The sequence below is a fragment of the Argiope bruennichi genome, chromosome X2 (assembly GCF_947563725.1).
Source record: "Argiope bruennichi chromosome X2, qqArgBrue1.1, whole genome shotgun sequence".
Taxonomy (NCBI): domain Eukaryota; kingdom Metazoa; phylum Arthropoda; class Arachnida; order Araneae; family Araneidae; genus Argiope; species Argiope bruennichi.
The window spans coordinates 14,571,936-14,588,017 of record NC_079163.1 but is presented as its reverse complement, the minus strand read 5'-3'; the positions used below and the strand labels follow the sequence as shown (position 1 = coordinate 14,588,017).

Here is a 16,082-nt window from a genome sequence, read left to right as displayed (position 1 = left end):
AAACCAAACTACACTTTTTAGATGATGTATAAAATATTTTCATTATATGAAATACATTTTATTTTAACATCAACCATATCTTTTCATATTCGTATGATGCAATTGACGGATGGTGAGCTATGCTTTTCGTGATGTTTTGAATAAATACTATTACTCATAATTGAAAACAGTCTTGTTAAAATGTGAAATATTTTTGTATTGTTGAAAGCATTTTGTACAATGTATGAAAATACTTCAGGCAATTAATGCATAATGTGACATTAAATATGCATTATGATTCTCTTCAATTGTTAAATGGAGAGAAACACATAATCTACATAAGTCATCAGAACAAGAAAATGAAAACGAAATGCACTTAGATTGTGCTTCATAAGCTGCATTTTAAAAGTTTCCAAAATTTATTTAAATCACATTAATAAAACTTTCCGTAAATAAGTTTTCCTTGAAATGCAAAGCAAATGGGCACGTCATTGTTCAGGTAAGTTTGTCTTCACAAGATTTGAAATTTCTTATCTGAAAGAAGACAGCTGATGGGTTTTTAATACACAGCCCTATCATTAAGATTTTTACTTACACAGTAAAAGTGCCGAAAGTATATCTGAACCATAGTAGAAATAAAATTAAGGATTGGATGACGATAAATTCCTACATTAAATGCCATTGCAAAAATAAAATATAATAAAATCTGTTTTTTTGTAAAGAATCCAGTTTTATTTAAATAAAAACTATTATGCATATCTAGAAGAATAAAAACTTTCTTTTGGAGAGAATTGGAATAAAATTTTAAAAAATGCTATTCTGAACTATATTGACACTTTAGTCAAGTTTAAAAATAAAAGTAATCGAGAGAAATGAAACTAATAACTTATTGTGATTATAATAAGGAAATCTATATTTTCTTCAATGAAAAAAAAACATTTTTATTTAAAAAGCATATTTTGGCGATATGATAAACAGCTGGATGCATAATATAGATTATTTTTAAAAATTTCGATTTCGATTTTAAGAAATTAGTAATGTAATAAAAATAATATACAGCGTTTTAAAACATCTTAGAAATTTCAGTGTAGTGGATCACTACATGGAAAATGAAAGAAACATTGAAAGAATGCGCGAATTCATAATATTAGCCCCCTTTGGCGACCAGTTTGTTCGATCAGATTATTTTTTTTAATCTGCTAAATGATTAATGTGGAATGCATTAAAAACATTTCACCTTGTTATTCAATACAACTGAAAAATGTGAATTTCATTGAATAAGTTTATTGTAAATTAAAAAGTGCATTTATTAAGAAATAAAAGTGGAACTGAAAATTCTACTATGGAATTAATGACTCATCTAAATACTATAATAGACGAGTGTGAATTTCATTATAGCATTTACAAACATTATATCAAATTGAAATAAAAATATTAAAATTAAGGAAAAAATTGTACTGAAATGAAATTGATATCATCAAAAAAAGTAATTTTTTTCACTCTTACAAGGACTATTTCTGGAAAGTAATTGTTTCGGAAGACATGAACTTTAATTCTTGTAGGGAATTCATAACGATTACTTATCTGGCGACGGTTGGCTTTATTTTTGCACTCGATTAGACTTTCTGTTTGAAGCCAAATTTTTTTATTTCTTTTATATCAACGTTTCTCTGACGATTTCTGGCTTCGTTTCTCTGGCGATTTTCTTACATTTCAAAAATGGGAAAACAATGAGTGTGTATGAAATGTTCAGTAAATTTGGCTGAAATTTTCATTGAAATAATTAAGATTTTACCAAATCTAATAGAAAAGAATGTATTATCCATTCTCAGAGTTATGAATAGTAATGAAGTTTTAAAGAGGTCAAAATATCCACAAAACATGGACAAATAATTATAGGCCTATTCACGCCAATAGGTGACCTTCCAATAGATTAAAGGGGTTCTTCTTCGTTTAAGTATCCATCAAATAGTTGAAGATTTATGCATCAACAAATCCCCATTTCTCACAATTTTGATTAATAATATATTATATCCTACATAATCTATCACACCATAATATGCCCCTCTTCTCCTAAATGATGAACAAAGCATGAAAAATTAGTCAAGAGTACCTGGATTATTCAATTGCAGGTCAAAACTTTAAATAACAAGTTTTAATTCTCCAAATCTGTCCTTGCAGATTTTATTTTTCATTTTCATTTTTGAAATAAGCATTGAAAAATCAATAATTTTACACAATAAAAAACAACGAAGAAATTTTTGCACTCGATTAGACTTTCTGTTTGAAGGCTAATTTCTGATTTCTCTCATATCTTCGTTTCTCTGACTGAATATGATTTTAATAACATAGCGAACTATTTCCAGAATATTTCTATTTTGAAGATAATTTAATTAGCTAAACGAAGTTTTGGATTCAATGCAGCTTTAAAACGTTGAATGATGCAGTCTGAAATTCGTAGATGATTTGTTTAAATTTACTGTTGCCATTTGGCAATAAGTAATAAGCGCAATTTCTGTGCGCGTAAGTTAGCGTTTCGTTTGGCATTTTATATATATATAGATTCACCATCTAACTTCTGTTACTAAACATTTTATTTATTTTCCGATAACTTTTAACAGTGTAATAGCATTTTTTACATATATTAAGCCTACTTTACCTATCCTTGAAGCCTAATTCTGTAAAGCACAGTTGCTCATATATCATTTTCTAACCTTCAGTATTTGCTTTAAAACATAAAAAAGAAGGGCCTTTTTTTGACATTTGAAAAATACAAGGGATTTTAACAAGTACTATGAGGAAACCAATTTCTATTTATAATTGTTCATATTACCTCATCGAGAAATATTTGCTTACTTAAATAGGAGCTTATTTTCTTTTCATGAAAATAATGGCAATATGCTTTAAAGATAATATGCTTTTATATTCTATTATAACTATTTTAATGAGTTCGGGAATATAGAAATACTAAAAAGAAATAGAAATACTAAACTGCATATACAGAATAATTTCAAAAAGCATGTTTTTACTAGTTAAAATATTTTTTAATTCAAAATTTTAGAGTTTAAAGAGAAAAATCGTAAAAAACAGTGAGAAACTGTAAACAGTAAGGAAATTATCATGACAAATATCAAATAAAGCTTTTATATACTGAAATGAATCAAACCGAACGATTTTTATTTCAGATACTCAGTTTTGTTACAAATAACGCATTTTATTCTTTACTAATTTATTAAAATTAATTTAAAATAGATTCTATTAAAACTAAATTACTACGTCGTGTTACTTATCTTTCTCTTTTACGCTTTTCATTTAAGTTTGTTTTTTATTTTAGGGGCGGATTTCCATATGCATCGGCAGAAATTGGCTCAACTCAAAACATATCTGATCTTTTAGATAGTCTCCTGGACGGATATGATTATCATTTAAGACCAGGAGTTGGAGGTATTGTATTTTGTGTATCTATATTAATACTTTAAACTACATTGAGATAACATTTGTATTTTAAGACAGATGAAATCATTTAAATCATTTAACACCTCATATTTTTATCGAGTGAAACTAGTTCATGACAAACGAATACATAATGCCATTTATGCATGAATATTAACGCATTATCATTAATTTGTACATAGGTAGTTTGAGTTTCTTTTTAAAACTAAGATAGTAATGAGCTAAAATACAATAAAAAGTGAAATAAAACAAGCATCCACTTTTCTTTTCATACCCTCAGTTAAATCGTGAAAAAATAAGGAATTTTTACTTAATTTAAAGAATAAAAACATTGGACTTGTGCATTACTTCTTGTTTACTTTTTCATAAAAATTTCTTATATATGGATACTATTAATTGCTTTAACACTTTTGCCAGAAAATTTACAGCACGTCTTTTTCCGTACAGACTGATTCTCCTGCACGTCATACAAAACTACTAAAATTCTTAATGTGCTCATATGGATAATGATTATGTTTTAAACTGAAAAACTACCAATCACTGTGCTTTATAACATAATGAAAATTCATTAAAAAAATGGTGGAATTTTCAAGCAAATAATATCGGATATAAAATTAAATAAAAAGACACACAAAATATGAATGATGTTTTGCATTATATGATGTATTTAAATCTGCAAAAAAAGTCAGAATATTGCATTAAGTTTTTATGTAAAAATACTTAAGTACTACAATTAATATTGAGCATTAATCAAGTACTATTATTTTTATGTTTGCTTTCAAATTATTGATAATATAATTCTGTTTTATTTGAAGCCCCACAAGAAAAAACTGTTATTAAGTTAAAATAAAAATTCTCTGTTGATTTTTAACTTGTCGACACTAGATTTCTAAGGATAACTTTCACATTAGTTCTATATTGATTTGAGATCTCTATCTGATTTTTCAATATCAGACATGGTGAAAAATGAGTCCTATGAAAAGACTATGATGTTTTCAACCCAAGAACTTTCTAGGTAAAAAGCTTTTAAACAAGTTTCAACAGGAAACAAATCAATCCCTGTTTTCCTTGAAGGGGATTCAAACGGACTGCAACTGCAGGGCGGGAATCGGTGACCAGTAATTCGTATCTTTATCTGCTCCCACGCAATATAGGTCCGTATTAGGTCAGTAAACAAGAGAAAGCGGTTGTAGGGATAGTGTAAATCCTATTTTCTGCTTTATTTGCAGAGAATATATAGTGTCGCAAGAACTGATTCTTCGTTCCAGAAACTTGAATTAAGAATCGGAAAGTGATAGGATACGCCATGACAAACGCAATGGATTCTGCTTAAAGCAGGTTTGTCAAGTGAATGCAATATATATATGTAGTGATATTTTAATATCAAATTTAATCCAAATTAATTTCCTAAATTTTTGCCTACTTCGGCCCGTATCAGGGTCATTCTAAAGTGTTCTCTTGTTTTCTGATCCTATTACTCTGTGAAGCTTGCAAAAATGATACGCCATCAGTTCCACGTATCAAATGAAAATTATCCCTTCGGTGCCCTTATCGAAGGTCAACACGAGTTTTCAATCGACACGTGGCCGGAAATCCCATGTTATATAAGACTAGTGATCATTTGTTTCGTTCCTTCCTTACTTCTGCTTTTGTGCCGAGATGTTGTGGACGTGTTCTGTCCGCGCCTCTTGAAATAAAAAGATTTCCCGGGATGGATTAAAATGAATATAAAAATGTAAAATGTCTCTTCAATGTCTTCCAACCTGCATTCTGCTTCAAACAAAATAAGCTTACATATGTGCACGTTCGTAAATTTGTCGTTATTCCTTCTGCGAAAATTTTGCAATAAGTATTCATTGTTTTTGATCAAAATACTCCTGTTGTTTAGCGTACATGTTAACTCTTACTTTAAATATTTTAAACAAGAATGAAAAAGACTCCAACAGATGTATAATGGTTTACATTTCAAAATATAAAGACATTTCGGGAATGCATAATAAAACATAATTTTTTTCTGTGGTATTGAAATGTTTTAATAAAGTTTTTTTTTAATCAGTCATTTATTAAATTGCCGACGTCCTGGCATAGGGGTAGCGCGTCTTCCCCGTGATCTGGACGTCCTGGGTTCGAGTCCCGGTTCGGGCATGGTTGTTCTTCGTCTGTGTTCAGTCTGTGAGGTGTGTGAATGTACCCCCCCCCCTCCCCCTGTAAAATGGGCCTGTGCAAGCGAATGTGTGTGAGTTTCATCGTCATATGAGCTAGACGTCAGACTTTTGCCCTTGGGTGCTCAGGGGTCTTTACCCTCAGAAGCTATTGCAACCCCTTTCCGTGGTAACGCGGACACGACATCCTCGTCATAATTTATTGAATTTGGGGAGTTTTAAAGACTTATATATTTTTATGGCATTTACATATCTTATATACAATATAAAGAGCTATTTAAAATACTTTCATAAGAAAGCAAATTTCTAAATATCTTATTTTTTATTTTTTTTTTGTATAGGTACCTAAAATAGATGCAAAAAGTTTTTAACGTTGTTATAGGAGACATTATAAACTAAGGACTTTTAGTAAATGATCAACATAAAATATTTTACTGAATTCCATTCAAGGATATAACATCCCTCATAAAATAATTCTGAAATCTTGAAACATTGTGAATGATTGGCATTAAAATAACTGATACAACAGTTTGAATTGATATGGAAGGTTCTTCGAATAAACTGATTTTTAGATTATATCAAATTTTGTTATTAAGGTTTTGTTTGAAGCTCAAAATAATTCATAGAGAGTGCTCTATGAAATTTGTCATTTGAATTGAAATCATATAAGTGAAATATGTTTCATTTTTTATCCAGAAAAAATTACCTGGTATTTCCTTTTTTCACTTTAAAAGAATTCTTTATAAAGGTATAGAAAAGGTATATTATTCACTGAAATATAAGAACGAAAACGATGAATCTAGCATTTTAGGTAAACAATCTTTGATGTATTGCCTGCATCTTTGTACTCATTTTATGAGATTATATGCATTTTAAAGTATGTTTGATATGCATACTGAATAGAAATGTCAACCTTTATCATATCCTTTCATAAAAATTTCTTATTTAAGTGCTTTCTAGTATCATCTGCGCAAAGAGTACTTCTAGGTCTATTTTTATTATTAAAATCACTTCTGTATGTTATCTGATATCCTTATGTTTAAATGCAGCATCACGAAAGCTACTTTTATTGGAAATTGGATTTTTCTTAATACCACCTTCTTGAAACACAAAATCGATTTGGAATATCGATTCCACCTCTTAAGTTTCCCATATCAAACAACTAATTGTCTAAATTTACAATTCTATTACTCTTGTGCATGCACCTTCGTAAATATAGGTAAATCAATATTTACAACTCTTTTTCGAATCTGATTTAAATAATAGCTGCTGTAAGGATCAAAGCATTTTGAGTTCTAATTTGAAAGTGCAATTTCTTGAAAAAAAGTTTGGCTATCACAGTTTCTTTCAGGTGTGTGTCAAATGGCATTTGAACCATGGCGTAATCGGCTAGCAATAACCTGTTTGATAAAATATAATGATTATTTAAATTTCCCCCTAATCCTTTCCAAGGTGGATTTTCATTAAAAAAATAAAACAGGCTGGGAATAAAGGGTTACATTTTCAATATCCTAGGTAAAACATTTTTTTCATTATAGTAGGATAAATCACAAAAGAGTTTTTAAAAAGTTTTGCTTAAATACAGTTTTACAGTTTGTGTTATAGATATCCTTATCATGACTTGTATACTAGGATATATAGGGCCCATTAATTATGCAAAGATTATTACAAACTTGGTTAAAGTTCGGTATACATACGGTATAATATATGTAGTATATTGTATATGATAAATATTGGTAATGGTATACAGATTATACATTTCTTTTATTGTTTCATATGTATTCTATATCGCCATCTGTACTGTCAGAAAAGAATTAGTTTTAAAAAGATGAAATTGAAACTTCTAAATTATTTTAATTTCTTTTACATTTTTACAATTTTCCTGAATTGAAAACAACTGTTGTAATCTATTAGACAGCTGGGGTATATTTATCCCGTTGCAAAATTGTACTTAAGAAATTTGCTCCAGTTCCTTTTATTCGATTTTTACTCTTTTTAATCAACTAAGAAATTTGATTAAAATATTTGAATCAGAATCAATAAAACCCGAATGTAAAAGTTTTTATTCCATAAATACTTATCACGTTTTGAAAAAAAAATGATCTACAAACTATACAAGTACTTCATATTTCATCATCTTTTCATAACAAAACCTTGTCATTTTCTTGAAACTAATGAATATGATCTTACAACGACGCAAAAGGCAAGAAATTTTAATACGCTGATTTTTAGCTAAAGATGAGTCATTAATATCCAAACCAAACAAAAAAAAATTATTTATTCTTTTATTTTTTTTATCCATATTTGAGGAAAAGACCCTCCAGGAAATCAACAAATACTTTGAAATTAATACAAATTATTATCAATTTAGAAAATTTTATCGTTGTGATTGCATTTTATAATTATGTTCTATCGGTACTTTGTTTATTTTTAATATTATTTTTTGAGTTCTGTAATTTATTAATTTATTTCTATGATGATAAATAGTTACAAAAAGGAATCTCAAACGATATCGTAAGCACATTGAAATATAAGTCGTAGCTTTAAAATCAAGAAGTTATATTTTGTGAAAATACTAAAATATTATTATTGAAGGCGAAATAAATAAATAACAAGCATAAATATTTGTCATTAAAGTTTTTTTTTTTCTTTTTTTTACAACACTGATTGAAGGAAAAAAAATGTTAATGGAAACAATTCGTGCGAAGTTACATTCATACGAAAAATGTGACTGCATGTTTTATTTAAAATCTTGCTAGGCTTGCATTATGCTATGTAATGATATTACATCCCTTGGTTTGGTTATATTAACGTCCCGTTTGAAGCAACACTAGGGCTATTTTGGGACGGACCTCGTAATTTTGAACCACGGTCAGATGACGAGGACGACACCTGAGCTGGCACCCACCTCTCCACACCACACCAACGGTAGGACGTTTGGCATGACGGATTTAACGTGCAACAGACCCCCTTACACGACGGTTCTTCGGTGGAATCGGGTCACAAACCTGAAACCCTCCGGTTCCGAAGCCGAGACCTTACCACCGGGCCACCGCGGCCCATTACATCCCTTATTCTCCTGCAAAATGAGGCTTGGAATTGAAAGTCAAATTGCAGTGGCCCATTCGACATGTATTACGTGAACATGAATTTATTTAATTGCAAAAAATTTCTATTCTCGTTGACCGACAACATATTTTCAAAATAATTTGATAATTCTGTTTCGATGTAAAAGTTCCCACGAATGTTATTTGCTTCTTATATAATGATATGTAAATGTCTTGTGGTTAAAAAATAAATAAAATGCTTATTAAATAAATAAAAGAGTGCCGACACATTGCTATATAATTTGAAATTTTAAACGGGTTGTTAAAAACATTGTTTTCTTAAGAAACATTAGGATGCATACGAATCGGAAAATAATGAGTATTTTAATATAGAAACAAATTTAAAAAAATTAAAAAACTCATGAATTTTAAGAAAATTTTATTCTGGATATCTTTTATTTTGTATAAGTCGTACAATACATTTGTACATGGTACAATTATCACGTAAATAGTTAATAGCATATATTCAAATTTTATAATTCGAATAAATTTTTATAAATGTAAAATTTTGTCAGTTATCGAAAGTGTTTGAATCGATAAATATTATTTTCCATGAATTATTGAAAAATTCGATCAATGGAATTGGAATGCGATTTGTAATTTATTTTGAGTTATTAATATCATTATTTATTCCCACAAAAGGCAATCAATCCTGGTAAGATTCGGCTAATGTATGACTTTAATGTTACCTCTTCGACCTAATCATCTGATCATCAGAATTCTATCAAAATATCTTGATCACGGCAGGATAATAATAAAGAAATGCTTTGTTTGGTTATGAGCACCTTTCATCAATCTCAGAACGGATTAATCTGAATGCTTTATTTGATGCTTTTCTCTTGTAATTACTGGTAAGTCTCGTCTGTTACAATATTCTCATAGAAGAAAAGTACAATGAATTGACAAACTATTGGCACTCGTTTAACATCTGGTAAATTCATTCTGTCAGATATAGATTATGAATTGCTGAGTAGCTATAATCAATAAATTCTTTATTTATGAAAAAAATCGTTTTAATGCAAAAAGATGTAATATAAACGAATTTAAAATTATTCTAGGGAATAACTGGACTCATGAAATCACCGATATCTGACAAATACAATAGAATATTGTATTGACGACCGTTCGAAATATAAAACGATATTGTAAAAATATTACTATACGTGATTCTAGGGCTAATTATATTTATTCATTTTTAAAATCTGAGATATGTTACTGATTATCTATGTATTAATTATTCAAATTGAGTATATATATATATATATATATAATTGAAGGCACTCAGTATATTTTCTAATCCTTTAATATCAAAAAGAATGAATAAAATTTGGCCCGTTTTGTATTTAATTGTGGTTAAAAACAGTGCATATTGTATTTTAGCAACAATTTTGTGTAATTTTGAATGATGAAGCAAGTGCTGATACTAATCATAAGAAAATTAATTTCAAATTTAGATAAATTTGAAAAAAAAAATACAATTCATTTTTAAAATATTCTTATATTAAATAAAACAAACACATGTCACTTTTCAACAGTGGAATAATTTTTTGAAAACAAAAGAACTGAAATTCATCTTTTGCAGCTACTCATAAGATGATAAACATCTCATAATTTATTAGAATCGTATCATGAAAGACGGTAAAATGAATTCTTTCCATCCCATAGATACGCTTGAATAAGTGTAATCCAGCGAAGACATCTATCAGCCGGCCGCACGGAAAGGTACTGATGGTGACCAATAGCAAAGTATTATATGACTTCATCCTCGCATCCAATCAGTTCCCAAACCGCAGTCAATTGTCATCGCTTTGTGAAGAACAAAACTCCGGCACTCTGCATTGTTCGTTCCTATCTCTTCTTCCTTTTCACGTGCGCTTCTTTCTTTTTACTACCTCATCCCCCATACATCACCCGAAGTGGCACTACCCGATCTGCTAGACCAAACATCTTTGTGCCAAAGAAACGTGCCTTATGCGGAAGTCTGAATGCTGAGAACAGCATCTTCCTCACCTTTCCGGGGGCTACTTCAAGATTCGGCCCTCCCTGGTCTTTCATAAGGAATCTTTTTCAGATTAAACCGCATAAAAATGACAGGCTCTGTAATAGTTTCATTAGGGAGAAATGATTTTATTTAAAAGATATTGTAAGAGGAAGGGCTTTGTAGGGTTTCTCTGGTTTCATTCATTGAAAAGCCAAAGGCGTTGAATAGTGTTTATGTTTCTGAATACGGTATGACATCACGGATTCATGTCCTATTTTTGAAGCTACATGGTAGATATTTGGGTGAAACCTTTATAGTTTTTACATATTCTGAACATGGAATTCTCGGCGTGGTAAACATCACTTTATGGCATAAATAATTTTGTTTTATTTCTTATTTTTGAATTTATTCTTCATTTTTGGTGTTTATTTTGTTTTAAGATTCATATTTTTTACGATAAAAGAAGAAATCTTATTTGAGATGGATTCGAATTCTGAATTTAGAAATTCTTAGCACTCTGAACTTTCTGCTAATTTGCTGTTATTGCTAATGATTTGAATTAAGCTCTGCCCAACCTCTTTCTATTAATTTGTGAGAAAAGTAATTAAATTTTTAATTCATATAGTGTTGCTCAAGCAATATTTGAAAACAATATGCTTCCAACTTCATGTCAGCAGAAATTAGTCAGCATTTTTAAACATAATTTTAAAATTTAAAAGTCATTTATGACTGATGAAGCATTTGTTAAGGTTATTGATATGAATTTTCTTATTTAATAGAACTTTTAAGTTTGAACAAGATTTTATTTAAATCTAGATTTTTGTAGCAAATGCTAATTATACATCAATTATAGGTTAAAGAAGCAGTTTGATATTAAAAATGATGTAGATTTAGTGTTTAGTAGTGATGTCAATATTAGTGAGTATTCTTTACTCATTAAGACCACATTCATTATCCCAAATTGCCAAATGGCGATCTTTTTTTTGAAATCTATCGTAGATAAGGGGAAACGCCGTTTAAAAAGCTTTTTAGCACCATAGATTGAACAGAAAATAACATTCATACGAATGAAAAGTCTAAAATAAATGAGAAAACTGGGAATTCCAATTACTGAGAATTGTATTATTGTTCCGCAAGGAACGAATGATATTAACTTTTTGTCTTTCGATTGTACAATACAACCTGAAAATTCTAGATGAAATAAGCACATCTGTTATATATGCAAATACAAATGACAGTAACTTGTTAGTTACAAAGATGAAAAAGATACGGGTAAAATGTGGCAAGTAGATAAGTACAATAAGTTACAATGTTCTCTTCTTGTTAGAACTTAGTAACGGGGATCAAGTGCGACCTATGTGAAAGATCTGATATAAAGAAATTGTAAGTACATAATCAAGCATTACATCTCCCAAGCCGTGGAATGCCTAAAGGCAATTTCTGCCTTGGTATCAAATACATACCATGGTCAAATTTCAACTATTCGAATACATGAGGTATAGATAGGAAATTTCCAGATAGTTGCTTAAAATTTTTTTATTCTTAATCATTTATATTTTTGATATTCGATATATTACCTACACTAATATTATTAATTTCCTACTATTTCAAGCAGAGATTGAAAGACTTTTCTGAAAACTAACATTTTCTCTACCGAATTTATTTTTATTGTATCTGCAGTATAATAATTTAATTTCAAATATATTAATTTCGACAATGAAAAAGAAGAAGAGGTTGCAAAGGACGAGATAAGATGGAAGTGTGGGTGTTCTTCGAAGGGGATCTTGTGCTCGGAAAAAAAAGTCTTGAAAAACAATAATAGGCTGAGGCATTACCTTGATGAAGAACACATCATAAGTTCCCCCAAAGATAAAGGGATATATTTGTTGTTATTGTTGTTGTTTCTAATGGCATTTGTCATAGACTAGTCCGCTGACAAAGTCAGCTATTTTAAACCGAGAGAGCGTCTTTTTTTTCAGAAGCGCCAACTAGGGCCAAGAGTACGTCTTAGGTACTCACGCGTAACAAACCTTTTTACGGGGAGGACTTCATTCATGCATTTCATTCACTCATCCACAGATCGTAATTTAGACCTGAATCAGAGAACGAACACCTCTAAACCAGTACCTCCAGTGGTATTACTCTCGACATGTAGGACTTTGTGAATACGACAGATTTAAAGGTGCGCCAGCCATCACACACACGGAGAGTCTTCAGCCGCTGGGGTTCGAATTCACAACATATATGACTCAGCGGTTGGCATATGGTAAGCAGTTCCTAGAAGACAGCAGTATGGTAATACACAAATAACTTTGTTAACTTTGGAATAAGTAAATAAAATATTATTGTGTCATTCACTGCAGCTACAGATATAGTTTTAGTTACTTCATTTGTATTTTTTCTTTCGTTCCAAGTAGAGTTTTGAATATTTGCCAATATCCTATTTGTTACTAAGCTTTCTCAATCAACTATAGTTAAATTTGGGAGAAAGAAAAGGCTACTTCTCATGGGTGAAAATGCTTCGATGTCTCTATCTCTCTCGATCTTGAGAAGTCATAAATATCTTATAAGAAGACTGGAATATCTTCGCAGAACATCTATTTTTGACTTCATCTTTGAAATACTTTTACTCAAGCACAGAAGATCTGGACATTATTTCTTCCAATGACACCATGTATCGAATGTTCACTTCTGGATACGCGAAGGTCACTGAAATCTTGTAATTGTTTGGAGTCATACAAGTAACCTCTAATTGTTACAGCCTTCATTTCTTTCGAAACTACAATTATTATACAAATAGAAATTGATTGCCGAAACTACAATTATTATACCAATAGAAATTGATTGCCTTAAGAAGGGTTCCTTAGTTATTTATGATACTTAATATTTGACTTGTATGAGTATCATGAATTTTCATAATTTGAACTTCAAAGATATTCCACCAATCCAATGCAGGAAATTTCTTAAAATTCAGCATTAATCTTGGAAATAAAGGATTAGTTATCAAAAATTCGAAAAAAGCGGGGTTTGTATGCTTTGAATTCCAACAAATCCTTTCTTTTATGCTGGTTCTTTTATTTTTTCGTGATTTGGCTTGTGTATTGGTATCAGGTAAGACAGCAAAGACAAATGTGGTTCTATGGCTATTGAATGCAGGAATTTTAGTTTAACATTTCTTGAGAATCTAGAACAAACACAGTAATTAACATGACTAGTATGAAACATCTGAATTGACAGTCCATGAAGATATTTTCTTTTGTAAAAACAAACAGATGTTTGATGAACGAATATTGAACACTAGTTAAAAAAAACAGTGATTCGGGCTCCTTAGCATTATTCTATTAACCAGACACAAAGGACATTCCGTCATTCTACTCCCCCCCCTTTATATTACTTTTCCTAATTGTCGAATATTTTACATACACTCATGTCCAAAATTAAGGTCACAAACATAAAATCTGCGAAAAATGAAAAACTATTCACTGTGTTGCCATGAAATTTAGCACAGAGGTACACTACAATGGAAGAAAGAACATAGACACATAACAACATAGAAAAGATTTTAATTAGGAATTAAGAAACAGGGTATATCAAAAAGTGTTACATTATGAATCAGAGATAAAGCATTTATCTCGGGAAAAGCCTGTCTAATAAGGAGTGTGACCACCGTGCACTGCTATACAGGCTTCACAACGAGCTTTCATACTGTTTGTGAGGGTATCAATAAATACTTGGAGCAACAAAGCCCATTCTTTCAAAAGCGCGATTTTTAACTCTTGGAGGGTATTAGGAGAGGGGTTACGCTGTGCAATGGCTCTTGCGAGACCATCCCAAACATGTTCAATAGGATTGAGATCCGCAGACCTCGAGGGCTAGTCTATAAATCGAATATCATCTTCCTCAAGAAAATCATCAACGATCTGGGCTCTGTGTGGACGCGTGTTATCGTCCATAAACATGAAGTCTGGGCCAAAAGCACACCGAAACAACCTCACATATGCTTCAAGGATTTCATCCCTATAGTGATGTGCATTGACAGTACCCGCATCGAAGACGTTCAGTGGTGTAATACTACCCAACATTATGCCATCCCAGACAAGGATTCCTCTGCCACCAAATCTGTCGATTTCTTTTACGTAGAAGGGGTGATAGGGAACTCCTCGCTCTCAACAGATGAAGATTCGACGAGTGTCACTCTCTGTGGTAAATCTCGAATCATCACTGAAAAGAACGCGTCCCCATTCTTGCTGTGCCCAAGACTGATGTGTTCGGCACCACAACAACCGGTCTTTTCTATTGGATGCAGTCAAAGGGACGCACTCAACTGGCTCTCCATATCAAGGAATCGTCTACACGATTATGAGAACTCATTCTCATTGGAAACAGGTTAAATTTTTTGTTTTAATGCAATATTCACAAAATTGCAGGTAAAAATCCCAGATGCCTAGACGGTCTAATTTCAATAGTTCCTCAAAAACTAATGCTAAACAACATTTTTTCCCACAATGAAGGTTAATATAGTGTTACCGGTCCTTTACAATATATAAAATACAATTTGTTTAAATTTTACTGGTAGCCATTTAGAATTATTTTGAAAACCATTTTTATGACCTTAATTTTGGACATGAGTGTAGTATTTTCTGCATACCTGGTTTTGAAGGCGATGCATTACCCCTAAAACTACTACATGAGAATATCTAGCTCTTTTATCATATGATAATGTCAAAAATGATTTAGTAACATCTACACCGGTGGGTGTGCGAGGGCTTCTATTCACCCAGTGTGACGTACCAAACAGATTTCAAATATTCATCTCAATATATAGGGCTTAGATCAAACCTGTCATTTTGTCATCACCGTGCGTATTTTGAAAATTCCACTAAATCGGTTCGCATTAGGTAGCAGTTTTATTGAACAGAAAATGTTTTTCCAATTTGATGATCATACTAAATAATACATGTTAATAATATATTACTTAATGTGAATAATTTCCTAATACTAATAATATATTACCTAATGTGCATTCAATTAACCTATTTAACATTTTTCATCAGTAATGCATCAATATATAATGGTGCAACAAGAGCAAAATTTTGAAAACAAATTTATGTCCGTGACAGTCTGGCACTGAGATCTTATATCTGGAATCGGACTACTTCCTCATTCAATTGATAAAATGCCGTATTTGTGGTCCTATCACACTTCTAATTGGATGTCGAGTGTCAACATTTTCTTGTTTATGTGGTGCAGAATTTAGGAGATGGAAAAACTAACTCAGATGTCGTCCTTTTTACCTGACTATGATTCAAAATTACGAGGTCCGTTCCAAAATAGTCCTCCTGCTACTTCAAAACGGGGAATAAATAATATTAAATTCGAGAATAGCTTATCTCATGATCA

General features: G+C 30.9%; 1 protein-coding gene across 1 annotated transcript in view; it reads left to right on the top strand.

Moving 5' to 3' along the window:
• The first annotated feature begins 458 nt into the window (after nucleotides 1–458).
• LOC129960398 (gamma-aminobutyric acid receptor alpha-like) overlaps nucleotides 459–16,082 on the top strand; it is a 98,916-nt gene continuing 83,292 nt past the window's right edge. Inside the window, exons 1-2 of the mRNA XM_056073818.1 lie at nucleotides 459–478; nucleotides 3,314–3,423. Of these exons, the coding sequence (XP_055929793.1) occupies nucleotides 459–478; nucleotides 3,314–3,423 (130 nt within the window). The remainder of the gene's footprint in view (nucleotides 479–3,313; nucleotides 3,424–16,082) is intronic.